The 16,070-nt window shown below is 35.9% G+C and overlaps 1 protein-coding gene across 1 annotated transcript; it reads right to left on the reverse strand.

Annotated features, from left to right (window-relative positions):
• Nucleotides 1–1,679: 1,679 nt before the first annotated feature.
• On the reverse strand, nt 1,680–11,821 carry arrdc3a (arrestin domain containing 3a). Its single transcript, NM_001080029.1, has 8 exons — nt 11,360–11,821; nt 9,173–9,254; nt 8,932–9,079; nt 8,738–8,840; nt 8,172–8,428; nt 6,793–6,955; nt 6,105–6,247; nt 1,680–3,902 (listed from the first exon to the last, which is right to left on the reverse strand). Exons 1-8 carry the CDS (start codon nt 11,637–11,639, stop codon nt 3,834–3,836), a joined length of 1,245 nt encoding a protein of 414 aa, NP_001073498.1. The 5' UTR covers nt 11,640–11,821; the 3' UTR covers nt 1,680–3,833.
• Between the last annotated feature and the right edge of the window lie 4,249 nt (nt 11,822–16,070).

Genomic DNA, 16,070 nt, shown 5'->3' on the forward strand with positions numbered 1-16,070 from the left:
TTGATGGTCCATTCGAGTATTAGTGGACTGTTGATACTGCTCCTTCAGCAAACATTTAACTGACTATAAGAAACTTTGCAAGTACATGCAACTTACAATAACCCTAACCCCAACCTAATAGTCTGCATATAATCTAATGAGAATTAGTTGGCATGTAGATGCAATGTAAATTAAATTGAACAAACGGGCCATCAAAATAAAGTGTGACCTTTATTTATATTTAAATTATAGATAATTCTATATCTGTTTCTATCTGTTCATATTTCTGCCGTGCCACAGAGCGCTATTTGATTGGTTTAATTTTAAATACCATGCCATTGTGCGTGTCTGGTGTGTGATACTTTTAACTGTCATGTGCTGTGTTGATTCAGTCTAAAAATTTAAGGCAACCAGGATTTTTTTTAACAGTTTACAAGCGCTGGTAGATTTTGAGTCTCCAGGATAAACATTCTATTATTTAAAAAAATTTATTAAATAATCGGGGTGTCACAGTGGCGCAGTGGATAGCACGATTGCTTCACAGCAAGAAGGTCGCTGGAACCTCGGCTGGGTCAGGTGGCATTTCTGTGTGGAGTTTGCATGTTCTCCTTGTGGCCGTGTGGATTTCCTCCAGGTGCTCCGGTTTCCCCAACAAGTCCAAAGAGATGTGGTACAGGTGAATTGGGCAGACTAAATTGTCTGTATAAGTGCGAATGAGAGTGTGTGGGTGTTTCCCAGTGATGGGTTGAAGCTGGAAGGGCATCCGCTGCGTAAAACGTATGCTGGATGGGTTGGCGGTTCATTCCGCTGTGGCGACCCTTGATTAATAAAGGGACTAAGCTAAAAAGAAAATGAATGAATGTTTAGCCCTTTTCATCCTCCGAGCCACAGAGGGCAAAACAAGTAGAAACCAGGAGGAATATTGCTTCATAATATATGTATGTCATAAAATGTGCATAAAAATGGTCTATTAATCTTGTCAGGTCGACTTCAAACAAGGCTAAGCAGTGACCTCAAAATTTTGGAAATTGTAGGTTGTTGAATTGACTGCTATAGTGCAAGTACAAGGACGGCCTGTGAGGGCGCTGTTGTTTAAGTAATAATTATTAGTCCCCCCTGTTTATTTTTTCCCCAATTTTTGTTTATCAGAGAGATTTTTTTCAACACATTTCTAAACATATTATTTTTAATAACTCATTTCTAATAACTGATTTACTTTAGCTTTCCTATGATGACAGTAAATAATATTTGACTAGATACTTTAAGACACTTCTATACAGTGACATTTAAAGGCTTAACTATGATAATTAGGCAGGTTAGGGTAATTAGGCAAGCTATTGTAAAGATCGTTTGTTCTGAAGAATATCGAAAAAAAAAAATAAGCTCAAAGGGGCTAATAATTTTGACCTTAAAATGTTTTTTTATTTATTTTTTTTATTAAAAACTGCTTTTATTCTAGCCGAAATCAAACAAATAAAACTTTCTCTAGAAGAAAAAAAATATTAGACATACTGTGAACATTACCTTGTTCTGTTAAACATCATTTGAAAAATATTTAAAAAAAAAAAAAATTAAAGAGGGGGGCTAATAATTTTGACTTGAACTGTGTATATTGTAAAAGAGGTATTGAAGTTTAAAATGTGCAGCACTAATATCATCATTGTAAAGTGAAATCTGCTTTAAACAAGGCACAACACAAGTTAAGGACTTTTAGTTTATTTCCAAGGAAGAACCAAGACAAAAATTTAAACCATTATGAACACATATTTCAGTCATTATTTAATGTTCATAACGATCGCAGAAATGAAATCACAATGAAATAAGACAAATTATACAACTGAGACCAAAAAAAAACTTGGAAAATATTGCACTTAAATTCTAAAACAAACCATATTTCCGCTATGGTGTTTCCTGACAGAATCAAGAGGTTAGCTTTAACATTGGACTACACGGAAGGCCAAGCGTTAGACTATAGTGTTATTGACCAACCACAAAAAAGAAGCACTTTCCTTTTTGTGTTGAAGCTTATTCTTTCTTTAGTGCCCAATTGTGCTTCAACTATAAAACACAACAGAGAAGATTCATTTCTTCAGTCCTTTTTTCTCTGAGGTGTGCTACAGCTATTGTTCCCATAATAATGGTGACGAGAAGATCTATATTAAATTGTTTGTGTGGAAAACAAACATTGAATGCCCAACGGTATTCATCAGAACCCATAACTAAAAACTAAAACTTTTTTTTTTTTTAAGTGTCATAATCAATGCTTGCTTTAAAGGACTTTTTGGTTTCCCTTTTTGTCCTTTTGAACTAAACAGTAACTCTAGGAGTAAAAGACGACGAGATAATGATTAGTGAGGATAACGTAAATGATAAATCATGTTAAGATCAGTTCTCTATCAAGGCCGCTAACGAAATGCTGAATCAGTCTACGTATACTAGGACTACAAATCTAAACACTACATATCTACATTGGTAAATGTTTAAATGCCAAACTTTCTCCAGACCTCATCCAGACATAGTAAAAAAAGTGCTTAATGAAGGCCAAGAATTTTCAGAGCCTAACTACATTTAGTCGAAAGAGTTTTTAAAACAAATGTACAACTCATTTCAACTTCGAGATCCAGAGTCCTCTTTCTGCTTGCCTTTTTAAGCATTTGTGCCTTCATCTGTTTCATTTCTGGCTTCACTGGTCTGAAGAAACATTTAAGCTAATGTAAGTCTGCCAGTGTAGCAGGACAAAAAGGGAATGTTAGAAGTCTTTGAAAGCTGCCTTCTTCGTCATCTTTGTGCATATCTTCGGTCTTTATTGAATCAGTTTGTCAATATGGAATCTGATTTTCCTTCTAAAGTTCCTTCCTTGAACTGAAACAGTGCAACTGAAACATAAGCTAGACTTTTTTTTTACTTTGTTTTGTTTTCACCATTTGGCAAGTGAGAAGATCACCTGAGACTGAGTGCTTATTTTTTAGGCAGTGCAATCTCCAAGCCTGCACTGCTAAACGCTACACAGAAAGGCAACAGACTCTCCAGGCAGCCTGCCTGAACCCCACCCTGTTTTATCTCTCTGTTCCGATCGCGCACATGAGCGGCAAGAACAGAGTGTTGCTTTTCCACCAAACAAAATGTGCAACAAATTTAACACCAAGCAAACCATGTTTGGCTTAAAGGCATTCTACATTTAGAACCCAAAATAAAGTCCATGTGAACAGGAGAACGGAAAACAAAAGCCACACTCATGTTGGCCAGGCAACATCGCAAGAGCTTTTAGACAGCAAGAGCAGATTATCGACGATCAATGAAAACTAGAGCTTAAACCAGATCAGTGCATTACATCAGTCTGTTTTTTTTTTTCCTCGAAATCCATCCGCTGTTTGCAAGTTGTGCAGCTCAAGCAAAACTTCTTATAGGCTCACCCCAAGATGTTGAAAACAACAAAACAATGAGTGATTTTCAAACTCAAGCGAGGAAACTTGTGCAAAAAGAAGTCCAAAACTATAGATGATGCGCTTCTCTCGGCTGTTCTGCCAATGGCTGCTTTTTCTTGCATTTCTCTTCAGATCTCGGACAAGGTCTGCGTGTTCTTTGTCAACCTTTACTGAAAAGTGTGAGAAAATCGACTACTTTGACAAAGCTCCGCAGGCTTAGTCCGACAGGGCGTGTACCATCCACGGGGGCCAAATCTCTGGGTCGGGTAAATTGCCAGTGACTTCCTGCGCCCTTATTTCTGGATTTTCCCCATAGAGGTTTGTTTTCTCTTAGTGGTGACAGCAGAGCGAGCAATCGCTGTCATCGGGAGATAAACAAAAGTGAAAGATCCTCAAGCCCAACTGCTTTGGACTCATGCCATGCATTTTTCAGCGTGATGGGCAGGTGTCGAGCCTCTGCTCTGCAGTTGATGTGGCTTGATCTGGATGTGGATCGATCTGATAGAGAAGGAAACAGTGGCTGTGAGATGAATGCATATCAACACTGCTGCTACCTGTTTAAAATAACAATATACTGTGCCTAGTTCACAATGTGTATCTGATCACAAGTAGATAATGCAAAGTACAGGTGTGAAAGGTTTTGAACGTGCATTTGACCGGATTGCTCAAACATTACGAAGTAGAATGATTTCTTATTAGACTCAATGGGTTCTGTTTAAACGATCTAGGCGCAATGTTGCATGGCGCAAAAGCATTAAGGGCATGTCCAAATCCATTTTTGCTAATTTAAGGACAGAAAAATATGGTTTGCGCCATGGTACGTGGTCTAAGAGGGTTGGGCTTAATCTCTTAATAGATTATGAGTGGGTGTTGAGCATTAAACCAATCTCCCACATTCTCATTTCCCATCTACTTTAAGAGTCAGCTGCATCGCACCATGGCGCATTTGCCATTTACATTGCAGACTTTGTAAGTGCAAAAACTGAATGGAAAAAGTGAATGCTTAACTAGCCAAAAAAGTTTAACAGACCATCTGCAGCATGAGGATAAAGAATGACCCTCCTTCATTTGGCATCTTTACTTTTACTCTTCACTTTCATGGATAAGAAAACGGTGTTGCATGCACTCCACTAAAGACATCCATTAGTCTACATATTTAATTTAGTTTGTTAAGAGCAAAGATTTGTTTTAAAACTATTACTAAATTCAGTTCTAATTTCCAGGAAACTAATAAATTAATAATGATAAGGGCCCATATGGTGATGCAGACGTCTCCAAAACCCGACAACTTGTTTTAATTAAAACAAAAATATGCATATAATAAATAATACTACTACTGATAATAAAAAGAACATTACAATAAAAATGCAAATTTTCAGGAATAAACTGAAAAAAAAAAAAACTCGACAGGCATGGAGGCAATGGTTTTATATGTATGTATTAAATAACATTTTTTTTCAATCATTAATATTTATATATATAGAGCTGTGAACCTATACTGGTCTCACGGTTCGGTTCCGATTATAATGCCATCGATTCGGTTCAATTCGATATCTCGGTGCATAACGGTGCATTGTTGACAATGCTTTCCATACACAGTGTTGTATTTTGGGGGGTGGCTATAACAAGCTGTCTGTATAAACACACACACACACACATACACAGCACCACACTGTCTTTCATTCACACACACACATACACAAACATAGACAGCACTAAACAAACACATACGCACATATATATACGTATATATATATATATATGTATTAAGTGTTTGAACCTGCATAGGTGCATAACTAATGCGCTCTGCGCTGGACTACAGCTTTTACTTTGTCAACAGCGCAGTCTATTTTAGTTTCTCAGAATAGCAACGCACCAACAATGCGCCTTAACACACATACTTTATATACCAGCACACCCATTAAGTCTACAAAATAGCGCAAATGAATTTGCTTTTTAAACAACATGGCACAAAGCATAAAAATTAGGGTTGCGCTGGTCTGAAAATAGCAACAAAATACGCCAAACACATCTTGCGTCTTATTGCGCAGGGTGTATGATAGGGCCCTATATATTTAATAATTTCCTTTAGCACAAAAAAGGTCTGTGTATTTGACTGGAAAATAGATTTTTGAACTATGTATAAAATAAGCTTTAAATGTAATTAACAATATTACTCTATTCAAAGCAACATTCAGTGACTCCAGTTAAAGCCTCAAAACCTTTGGATAATGCAAGTGTTGGATAATAATCTTTTCTAGTGATCAATTCCTGATCCATAGCAGTTTATCCTACTTTAGATATATTCGCCTAACCAATTTTAGATAAAGAAAATGAAAACTATGTTTAAACTGTAAAACAGAATAAGGTGTGCAGGCCTAATAGGAGTTAACTGGTAATAATATAAAGCAATTATCTATCATTATATAAAGTAGACTACTTATTTAATGTGATTTTATTCTTGCAAATTAAGAAAATTGCATCATTTGTTTAAGTATTATGTAGAAAGATCAGACACCTGCCAATACCCACCAAAAGACCCTCCCTCGTCTTAGAAGTAAGGACAAAATAGACACAATTAAACACCAGGTGTGAGGTGTAAAGTGCCTCCATTTTCCACTTGTGATCAGATCCACAAAAAGCACCTTAATACAGGTTGCAAACAGAGCTTTAGCTGCCAAAACTACACCCGAAGCTTACCTCAGAGTAGGGTGGGGGAGGGCGAAAGCGGAACTCCTGGATGTAGGCGAAGAGCGGGCCATCATAGTTCTCCCGCCCCGGCGAAACTTCCAGACAGTTCTGCCTCTGCTCTTCTGTGACCACCTCTGCATAGGCTGGAGGAGCTGAGGACAATACAAGCCAATGTTAATACTGTTGTCATGCCAACCACGTTACCCATCTCTTGTCTGCACTCAACTAACCCTACTGCTGTTTTATTCAATGAAAGAGAGAGAGAGAGAGAGAGAGAGAGACCATTTCATGGCACAAATTAATCAAATTTAGACACATTTGACAAATGATACTTTCCTATAATAATAAAAAAAGATTTAAAACAATAAAAAGAAAACAAATAATATTTAAACAATATAAAAATCTAAAACAGTATACTAGAATGTACTTTTGATAAGAATTCTATCATTTTTGAAGGATTCACATTTAAAAATAATTCATTAAAAGGCTCAGATAAAAAAAAAGGCTGATAATATTAAAAATAGGGCATTGCATGTTTTATTCATAGAAACACTAAGCCACAAGTTAGAAGAGCAGTCTATAATCTTAGCCTGTGGTCTAAGAAGCATCCCATAATATGAGCTGCATACAGTATATGCAGAATCTCGATTCTTTACACATCCCTTAAAAATAAGTAGATAAAAGAGATGTTGCTTACCTTCAGGCCTTTCAGGGAGGGCCATGCCTAACCAGCTCATGGTCATGCTGCACTGGCTGCTCACAGAAGATGTACGGCTGCCAAAGGGGTGGAGAGGAATGGTGCCAATCACCAGGGGCAGGTTTAAAGACAGGTTCATGGCTCCTGGGATATCAACATACACCTGCAGATTAAAATATTGAGATATTTGGTTAATTATTTTTAATAAGTGAATGTTGATTTAATAATATGACAGTAAAAACAGATCCAAAAGCTCATGCAAACAACATGTATTGTGCAGTAATATGAAAAAACTATGGTATGTAAAACTTTACATCCAAACTAAAATATCAGACAACAGAAAACTTTTATGCATTTTGAATATTCATTTACAAATTAACAAGCTTAAAAAATCTGAAAGCGGGTTTAAAAGCGCAAGTTTGTTATATATATATATATATATATATATATATATATATATATATATATATATATATATATATATATATATATATATATATATATAATTTTATTTATATAAAATGGTGAAATGTACGATGGTATTTCTTTATAAGTGACACTGCCAACTACTGGACGATTGCGGGTTGTTTTAAAAATATTTATTTTAGCACATGAAAAAAAAAAAGAAAGATAAACATGTACTTCTTTATATATCGCTGTACTTCTACACTTAGTATAGAGCTGTACTCAAAGTTAAACAGAATGTGTTTTATTTTCTTCATAAATTGATAAGATATTAGAACACGATGAGATTTAAGACTTATAGGTATACACATTGAGTTTTTGAAGAGTTGAAAATGTACATAGCTCATTTGTTCTCACTTGTAACAGACTCGATATTTGGATGATAATCAATATGTCATGACATAAGTCAATTCAGTCATTTAAGAATACAAGGATCCTGTTTAATTGAGTAGGGACGACCTTTTCATTGTGCCAGAGAATTTCCAATTAATTTAGAGGAACAGCCTCTGCCAAAAGGCAAGAAACTAAATAATTTGTTTGCTTCTCAGCATTCTCAGTATATCAACGAATTGAGCAATAAACTGAAGCAGTAAACTCTAATATTCAGATATAAAAGTCAGCATCATTGGTCCTGACCATTACAGTAGTAAAGCGGTAACAGATTGGTTTGAAGGGTTAATAGGTCATTAGCACTCAATGACCTGAATTTCATTAGATATTCTAAGCTGATCTTCTTATCAGTATGTTCGGGTAGAACTTGGCATAATCTCATTATCATTCATAGTGCTTCATGTGTGGAGGAGCCCTTCGAGGAACCGATCTTTCAGCTGTTTGAAACTATGTTATAAAAAAAAAGATAGGGAATTGTACAAACTAAAATAAATACAACATTTTTAAAAAAGCACAAGGCTTACCATAAGTGAATACTCCACTCTTATGATACTGCAGTCCAGGATGGAGGGCGATACAGGAGGAATCTTCAGCATCTTTCCATTCCATGTCTCTGTCTTGCCAGAAGAAAGCGACTCTCCTCGGATGTTGGCCACCAATTGCTTGATTTCCTTCATCTTCCCTTTGGCAAAGAAGGTCTGTGTTTGGTAAATGGCGGCCTTTGGCACAACCATACGCGAGGAACAGTTTTCAATTTCAGCAAAGATCTGAATGGACTCTCCTGTGAGAAGACAAAATGTATTGTTATAGGTACCATAAATTATAAAGACTGTAATAAATCTGTAATATCCAACAAGCACTAAATGGCAATAAAATTAAAAACACAAATGTATATATATATTCAACTATGCCTTTTGGTCATTTTATACAACATAAAAATCAGAATAACAAAACTGTAACTTCAATTAATAGATTTTACAAACATTTCAATCTGTTAAATCGAAGAAAATATAAACAATTACCAAAATAAGTTTTTAGAAACCCTAGTATGATGCAAAATATTGAAAATGTAAACTATTAGGAGGCTTACCTGGAGTATAACCCTTTCGTTCAATTTTGGCACTTAGGGAAATTGGACCTGAGGTGCAAAACCAGCAGCATAAAGTCTTTTCTTTAGTTCCTGCCTGCGGAGACTGTGAAAGTAGAATAACAACACTTTAGAATACAAAATAATGGTTATTCTCCAATGCTGAGTAAAGGGATGTAAATGATGCAAACGCTCACCAGCAGAAGAGGAGTGTTGATGTCTATGTGTTCAAAGACAGTGAACTCTTTCTTTGTCTTCATGGGCAGAAGCCACGGCCTGTGCAACTCAGCCTTTACCCAGTAGCGCACACTGCCATGCTTCCCTTCGAATGAGGTAGCCAGAGGTCTGCATGTGCACGACACAAAGAAACATTTCATTAAGCATTACGACATACAGAACGGGTGAACAAATGTTAGGTCTGGTGCCACATCCACTCACGTTTGTGGAAGCTCAAAGCTGAATGCATACTCATGCCTTCCTGAATGAATAGTGGTGAGTCCCTCCTCGGAGTTATCATCATCTGAAACAGAAAAGAATAATATTCCAAATATACCTTACCTGCCAAAGCATTGATCATCTTCTTGTTTATTACACGATTGAATTTATTCAAAGAGCATACTTGTAAATCAAGAACATGTATAAACCAAGTTGTTTGATTCTCATAAACCCTCAACACCCATGAATTATGAACATGTATAATCATTGTGTCACATGTGTTTATTCTAAAAGGGAGATAAAAATACTCATAAGCGCTACGGCAGTTCATAAGAAGGTGAATGTGAAATAAAATAACCATTTAAAATCGAATATTTGTTTGTGTAACACTGAAAAACACCGGTGGCTTTCGTTTCGCCAGCTCAGCACTGTATTCAGCTTAGCAGAGGCACGGTAAACAAGTAGGGAGCTGTCAATCAAGGGCAGACTCGAGCAAGAGAAGACCGGCCTAAACCGGAGCCCGCTGCTTCACTGTGCCGGCGCGCTCATTACGTATTCAGTGTGCGGTAACGCGCGCGCGCGCACAGGACCAGCAGGGACAAGCCTCCCATTGAATGCACGCGTGTGCTGCGGCGTGGAGTATTTTTCTCCCATTCAGCAAAAACACGTGAGAAAAATATGACAGATTGAAAAAAAAAAATCTCACACCAGCAATCACAAACGACAGAAAAACGATCAGTTTCCAAAACAAATTCACCTTTATTGTAACCCAAACATTCATACAGAAGCAGTAAGTCACAATTAGACATTGTTTCGACATTATTAGACATTACTTCGATTCGAAATATACAGGAAGTTAATTTCTTTGAAATTACAGTAAGCATGCAACTAACAAAATCATAACATGCACTATCTGATTTGTATACAGAGTTTCAACAGGCAAACATTACAATGTTTCTCCATCTCAAGCTAAATATTATGGAAAACATGTACAATTTGTATTTACTAAAACCACGTTTGGCCCACTTGTTATTTCGTAATGTGAGTTGAAGTCCTGTTCGGTGCCAGCAGTACAATGTGGAACAAAGCGGTGGTTGCAAGTTGTGTGGCAACAAACGACAACTAAACTGTCTGGTGATTAATATCCATAAAGCATGTACAGATGCAAAAACTGGAATGCGAAGAGTCTCTTTGAGTTGTTGTCGTTTTTGCACGTTTGGAGTGACTCAAGGTGCCAGATCAAACATATAGAAACTAAGAATCAGTTATTATAACCAGGCCGTGAGTTCTATAAATGCCAATAAAACTTCCGACCTAATGAATATGCAAATAAGTATTTACAGACATACAACGTGAAGATATCGGACGTTCGTTTTAGATTTTATAATTGCACCGGCCAACTCCATGAATGAACAGTAATGCAGATATGTTGTCGGCCTTTTTCTGATGAACGTTTGACTGCATTTCAATTCAGCCCCATAATAAGTGTACGCTTGCTTACTACAGCTACTGGTGCAAAGTTGCTGCTGTTTTCCCCACTTTCCGCAAAAGCATGATGTCATAGAAGACACGTTGACGCCTCCACCAATCAGAGAAGAGAACGACTAGACACTGCATCAAAACAGGATTGAACCGCTTCTAACAATGGGTGGAAACTTAAGACATTAAACCGAATTATGTACCATTACGCCTTTGTACTGCATTTATTTTATAACATTGTTCTCCCAGAATCAACATACAGCGGTAGAGCACAGAATGCGAATATCGTTTTAATAAAACTGTAGTACAAGACGAGCAAACTGACCATTCATTCAAGCAGCTGACACCTGAGAGAATACTGATATGTTGTTTAGAGTACAAAAGAGATGCTGAACATCACGCATTTGGTAGATCTAAACGGAAAATGATCTTTGCCAGATGGTTCTTGTGAACGAATGCGTATGTCATATATTGGGTGTTTTTAATTTGACAAACAACTCAATCAAGTCCCGCAAATTAATGCATAATTACAGTGTGAAAAGAACTGAAATGTCTGCACACAATAGTGTCTACAGGTTCACCAGTCAACAAGTACTGTGCAGCATCCAAAGAAGCCTATGTCATGTCATTCTGGACCACTGAGCATCCCACCAGAACATTCATATCTGCTCTTTTTCTGAACAAATCTACATGTTTGATCGGCATGCTTACCTCTTTCATGGCCAATTAGGATGTCTCTATGATTGAGATATTCCACTTCTTCTGTGTAATTTTGAGTGTAGGCAGTGCTGGATCCAGCATTTCGTGATTCTGTCCAACGAACTTTCGCAAATCCTTTTGCGTTTATTTTAAGAGACTTCACGCGAATCTCTCCGGTGACTTCGATAATAACTCTTCCTGAGACGGAGTCCCCACTCGAGAAAACAGGGACATTGCTGTCATTAAGACAGTCGTAGCTTACAATGAAGCTTTTTACCTTTCCTAGCACCATGGTGGCAAGAAAAGATAATGTACAAAGTTCTTTAGACAAAACAAGAAAAAAAAGTCACACGGAAAAGTCTATGAAAATAATCTCTTATGAAAAAAGCAAGAGTTAACACTGGATAGTGTCATTGAGATGCGAGAGCTGAATAACAGCAAAGGATGCTGTTATCACGTCTCGGCGAAGGCTTGATGGTCTGCAATGAAAGACGGGGAGATTCTCCCCACCGGCTCACTTTAAGCGCTGCTCTTGTGAAAAACAAGTTAGTGCGCATGCGCGAAGCTGCAATCCGTCCCCCTTCTTCCGCTTTTTGTGCAGTTCTTTGACCGGGGACTCAGGACAAATAACAAGCGAACAGCTGAGCAGTGTATTAAAAGAATACGTGGAAGTCTAGACGTTATTCACAAGTTTTAGCTTTGCATTATTATTTTAACTTTTTGTATAAAGTGCCATGTGTTTGTTACATTTGTTACATGTATCAAAACTGAGCTCCGGTTACTCAATGGGGGAATAATACACAATGAACATTAAATACAAACCTTTGGCAATTTATTGCTATGATGACTCCAGTAATATATTTATCCATTGTTCCAATTTTTTTTCTTTATATAACTACTTATTGCACTTAAACGTAGCCTACTTGACCAAACAATTTATATATTTGACTCGATGTTAAATAAATACATAAACAAATAGAATAACTAAATAAAAATAATGCTAATGTAATTTGAACTGATTATTTATTTTATGAGAATGTATGTAAGATTATGAATACACTACATCAACTAACTTAATATTCTGCTCATTTTACAGATTTTTTCAGACTCTAAATGTCATGCTTAAAATAATATTTTATAACTTTCTGTAAGTATATGCATTTGTATGTTACAGTATGTACTTCCCTTTCAGTTTATACAGACGCAGATTCTGCATCTGCTGTGTACAGTACATGCTGGTACAGGTTGTACAAACCGATGCGCCACTCAGCGGCTACAGAAACTCCTGCGCCTGCTCGTTTTCTTTAGTAGCGTTTGTGTGTGAACGAGTTAAGGTGGATTGTGCTGCCCTCTGGAGTTTCAATAGTGGGACGTAATTCGAAAATTATTTCCACTCAGAAGTAATAGGTTTGTATGAAATAATTAACTCTTTGTGATATAATGCCAGATTACAGCGCACATATTACAAAGCATATGGTTTCTTGTGATGTTTGTGTAGATGCCCTCCACTAATATCTAATATAGTTAAATGTGAGCAAAAACGGCTCTAGAAAAAGTGTTCATTTTTTAAACGTTTATGTTTTGCCTATATAATAAATATCAAAACGTATCAATATCAAAAAAGAAAAAGAAAAACAGGTCAGCTATCAAATAAATCACTTGCTGTTAATATATTTATTATCTACTTCGATAATTAACAAAACACTTACATAAAATATAAGGGAACGTGCATATAATTGAAAAAGGATAGTATGCAGGTATTTTTAATGAAAAAAATATTTAGTAAAAAAAAAAGAATAAAAACGCTACAGTTTGACACAGAAAGGAGCATCTATCTATCTATCTATCTATCTATCTATCTATCTATCTATCTATCTATCTATCTATCTATCTATCTGTCTATCTGTCTATCTGTCTGTCTGTCTGTCTGTCTGTCTGTCTGTCTGTCTGTCTGTCTGTCTGTCTGTCTTTCTGTCTACTTTAAAACTATTAGAAAGCTATATTGAATGGTCAGGAGAGAGGAGTAAACTAGGGCTGGTCTGATTTGTCAGAAGGTCTATTGACATTCAGGAACTTTCTTTTGTGTGCAATCATTTCGGGGATGGTAATGTTTGCTTGAATTTGCATTTACCCAAAGCGAAATAGAAATGAAACCAGTCTTTTGTCGTTACACAGAGGTCTTTTGCCATATTCAGTTGGCAATCAAGTTAAATCATTTCTTTTAGATTTTACCTCAAGCAAAGCTCTCGCATCATTTAAAGATATTATGACTAATTTTAAGAAACCTGCGTTTATTGTATCTCTGTGGATGAGCATTTTCAACAATGTAATCATGACAGCTTCTTTATTTGTTCAGATGCTTTTGTGTTGGCCACTACCTCTGTGACTCCCATCCTAAAAAGTGTGCCGCATACATATGTTTAGCCAGAGGTCTGTTGCCATTACTTGGTGGGATATCTAGGCTGAGACTAACAGTAATATCTAAACCCCACTGTTACCAATTGCTGTAGATTATGCAGTAAATAACTTTAAAAGTGTTTTGCTGTAATAAAACAAGACAGTATTTTACTGTAAAACAAGATTTTGTATGAAATTTTGTAATGCAAAGAATAAATTACAAAGTTACTTTATGTACACATTACAGGTAGTAACTGTGACCTTGAATGGTAAATTACTGTTCAACAATTACTGTCCAATCTACTCTGATACTTTATGTTGCCATTTATAGAGAAGAGCATTTTTTTTAACGATGAAAACGATGACATTAAGGCAATAAAATACATACACAGGCTGCCTGTCTTATTCTTAACACAAAGGTGTTGCCCTTTTAAACCCGGGTTTATGATTTGTTAACTTTTGAGTGTGCTCTATCTCTGTCAATCACTTCAGATGCAGAGTCTGATATGTTTTAAGGCTTAAATAAGAATCTACAATTAATAATTAAAATATGTTCAAATATTTTAAGGTTTCTAAAATAAGTCTGTGTATCAAGTCAAATTGTTGTTGTCTTGAACAGTGTACTTAAAAGCTACCCAGACTGCACACTTACATTGCGTCGTGCTAATTTTCTAAATTCCTTCAGCGCAATGTCGCTCAGGGAGCGTTTGCTAATTGCAATATGTCGTAATTGGCAAACTTGTGTAAGTGCATTTTACAATGCCTATCATTTTAAATAGTTAAAATATTCACGTGTTCTGTTAAAAACAAATGTTATAAATAGTTAGGGATTCAATGATTATAGATTTAGGTTGTACATATATAGTCTGAGAAATAATCACGGTTTTACGGTTATCATGATTATTATGTGTTCATTAATTTCAAACCCCACTAGTTTAGAAAATAAGATGAAAACTTATATTTTACAGTGTTATTTATTGCTGCTCAGTAACTAATTAATACAGCACAAAATAAAATAAAAAACAAACAATAGTAAATTTCTCTCTTTGTGCTTAAAAATAAGTTTTGACATTTAAACAGATTAATTTTACACTGTAAATAAATGACTATAATAAATAATATATAATATTATAATGAATAATAAATAAAAATAAGAATAAAATTAAAAAAAAAAACAGTATTTGTCTAATGCAGGGCTTGAAATTGCCGGTGCTCCCAACCTCAAAAGTTTAGGAGCACCAGAAAAAAAATTAGGAGCACCCACCAAAATTAATAAGCACCACTGCAACTTAAACAACTAACTAATGCTGTGATGACTTATTGATATTTGCGCAATAATTCCAAAATGAATGTCTAATAATTAAAAATAATAATAATGACGAAGATGACAATAATACTAACAATGAATAACAGTTTTCATTATCATGCTGCCTGAATGTAAGTTATCTGCTATAAAAAGTTAGTTACTTTATGAAAAATAAATATATGGTTTGCATCAAAAACATGAAGCATTGCAGCAAGAAATATTTATTTTGCACTATTGTTTTATATGCTGATCAATTTAATAAACATAAAGAATGGACAAAAGAAAGGAAGAAAAGTCTCACTTCTGCACCTCTTTAAAAGTTTGGGTTTGGATTTGGCCATTGTAAATGCTCTGTCTCGTTATGATCTGATTTTCATTTTTCTGAGCCCAATCATACACCCGGCGCAATGCGGCGCAAGGCACAGTGAAATAGTTGTTTGCTAGTTTCAGCTTGGCACAAGAGTCGTTTTGAGCCACACTGTTTAAATAGCAAATGCATTTGCGCTCATATGTGTGCCCATGGGCGTTCTAGTCTAAAAAAGAAGGCGTATTGAGGAACTTCAAAGGTTCAAATAGATCCAATAGTATCTGAATGCAGTTTTATGATGCAAGCTGAGATTGCATCGCTCAGAGATGCAATGTCAGACACAATGCACTCAATGGAGCAAGTGACGTTACTGTGACGGGTAGGGTTAGGGGTGGGGTTAGGTGAGACCATTAAAAAGCATTGGATGCAGCACAGATTGCATCTGGACCGAGTCTGCAGCCAGACCCCTCTCAATACATCAGATCAAAGCTGGTCTATTGTCCAGCACAGAGCGCGTTAGTTGTGCGGCTCGCTTACACATTGCTTAATACAGACAGGGTGTACAGCAATATGCAAATATCTTTACATATGAAAAAAATAAAATATTAAGGATATATATAGGATATAATGATATATAGCCTATAGGAAATAAATATAAAGGATTAAAATATTACAAAACATATGATTAATATTATTATTATTTTGACAATAGA

Source organism: Danio rerio, chromosome 5, assembly GCF_049306965.1.
Source record: "Danio rerio strain Tuebingen ecotype United States chromosome 5, GRCz12tu, whole genome shotgun sequence".
NCBI lineage: Eukaryota > Metazoa > Chordata > Actinopteri > Cypriniformes > Danionidae > Danio > Danio rerio.

Coding starts and splice junctions, on each gene's coding strand:
- arrdc3a (NM_001080029.1), bottom strand. CDS start 11,639: ATGGTGCTAGGAAAGGTAAAAAGCTTCATTGTAAGCTACGACTGTCTT. Junction 9,255..11,359: donor CCTAATTGGCCATGAAAGAG/GTAAGCATGCCG, acceptor TTTCTGTTTCAG/ATGATGATAACTCCGAGGAG. Junction 3,903..6,104: donor CTCCCCCACCCTACTCTGAG/GTAAGCTTCGGG, acceptor CTTCTCTATCAG/ATCGATCCACATCCAGATCA.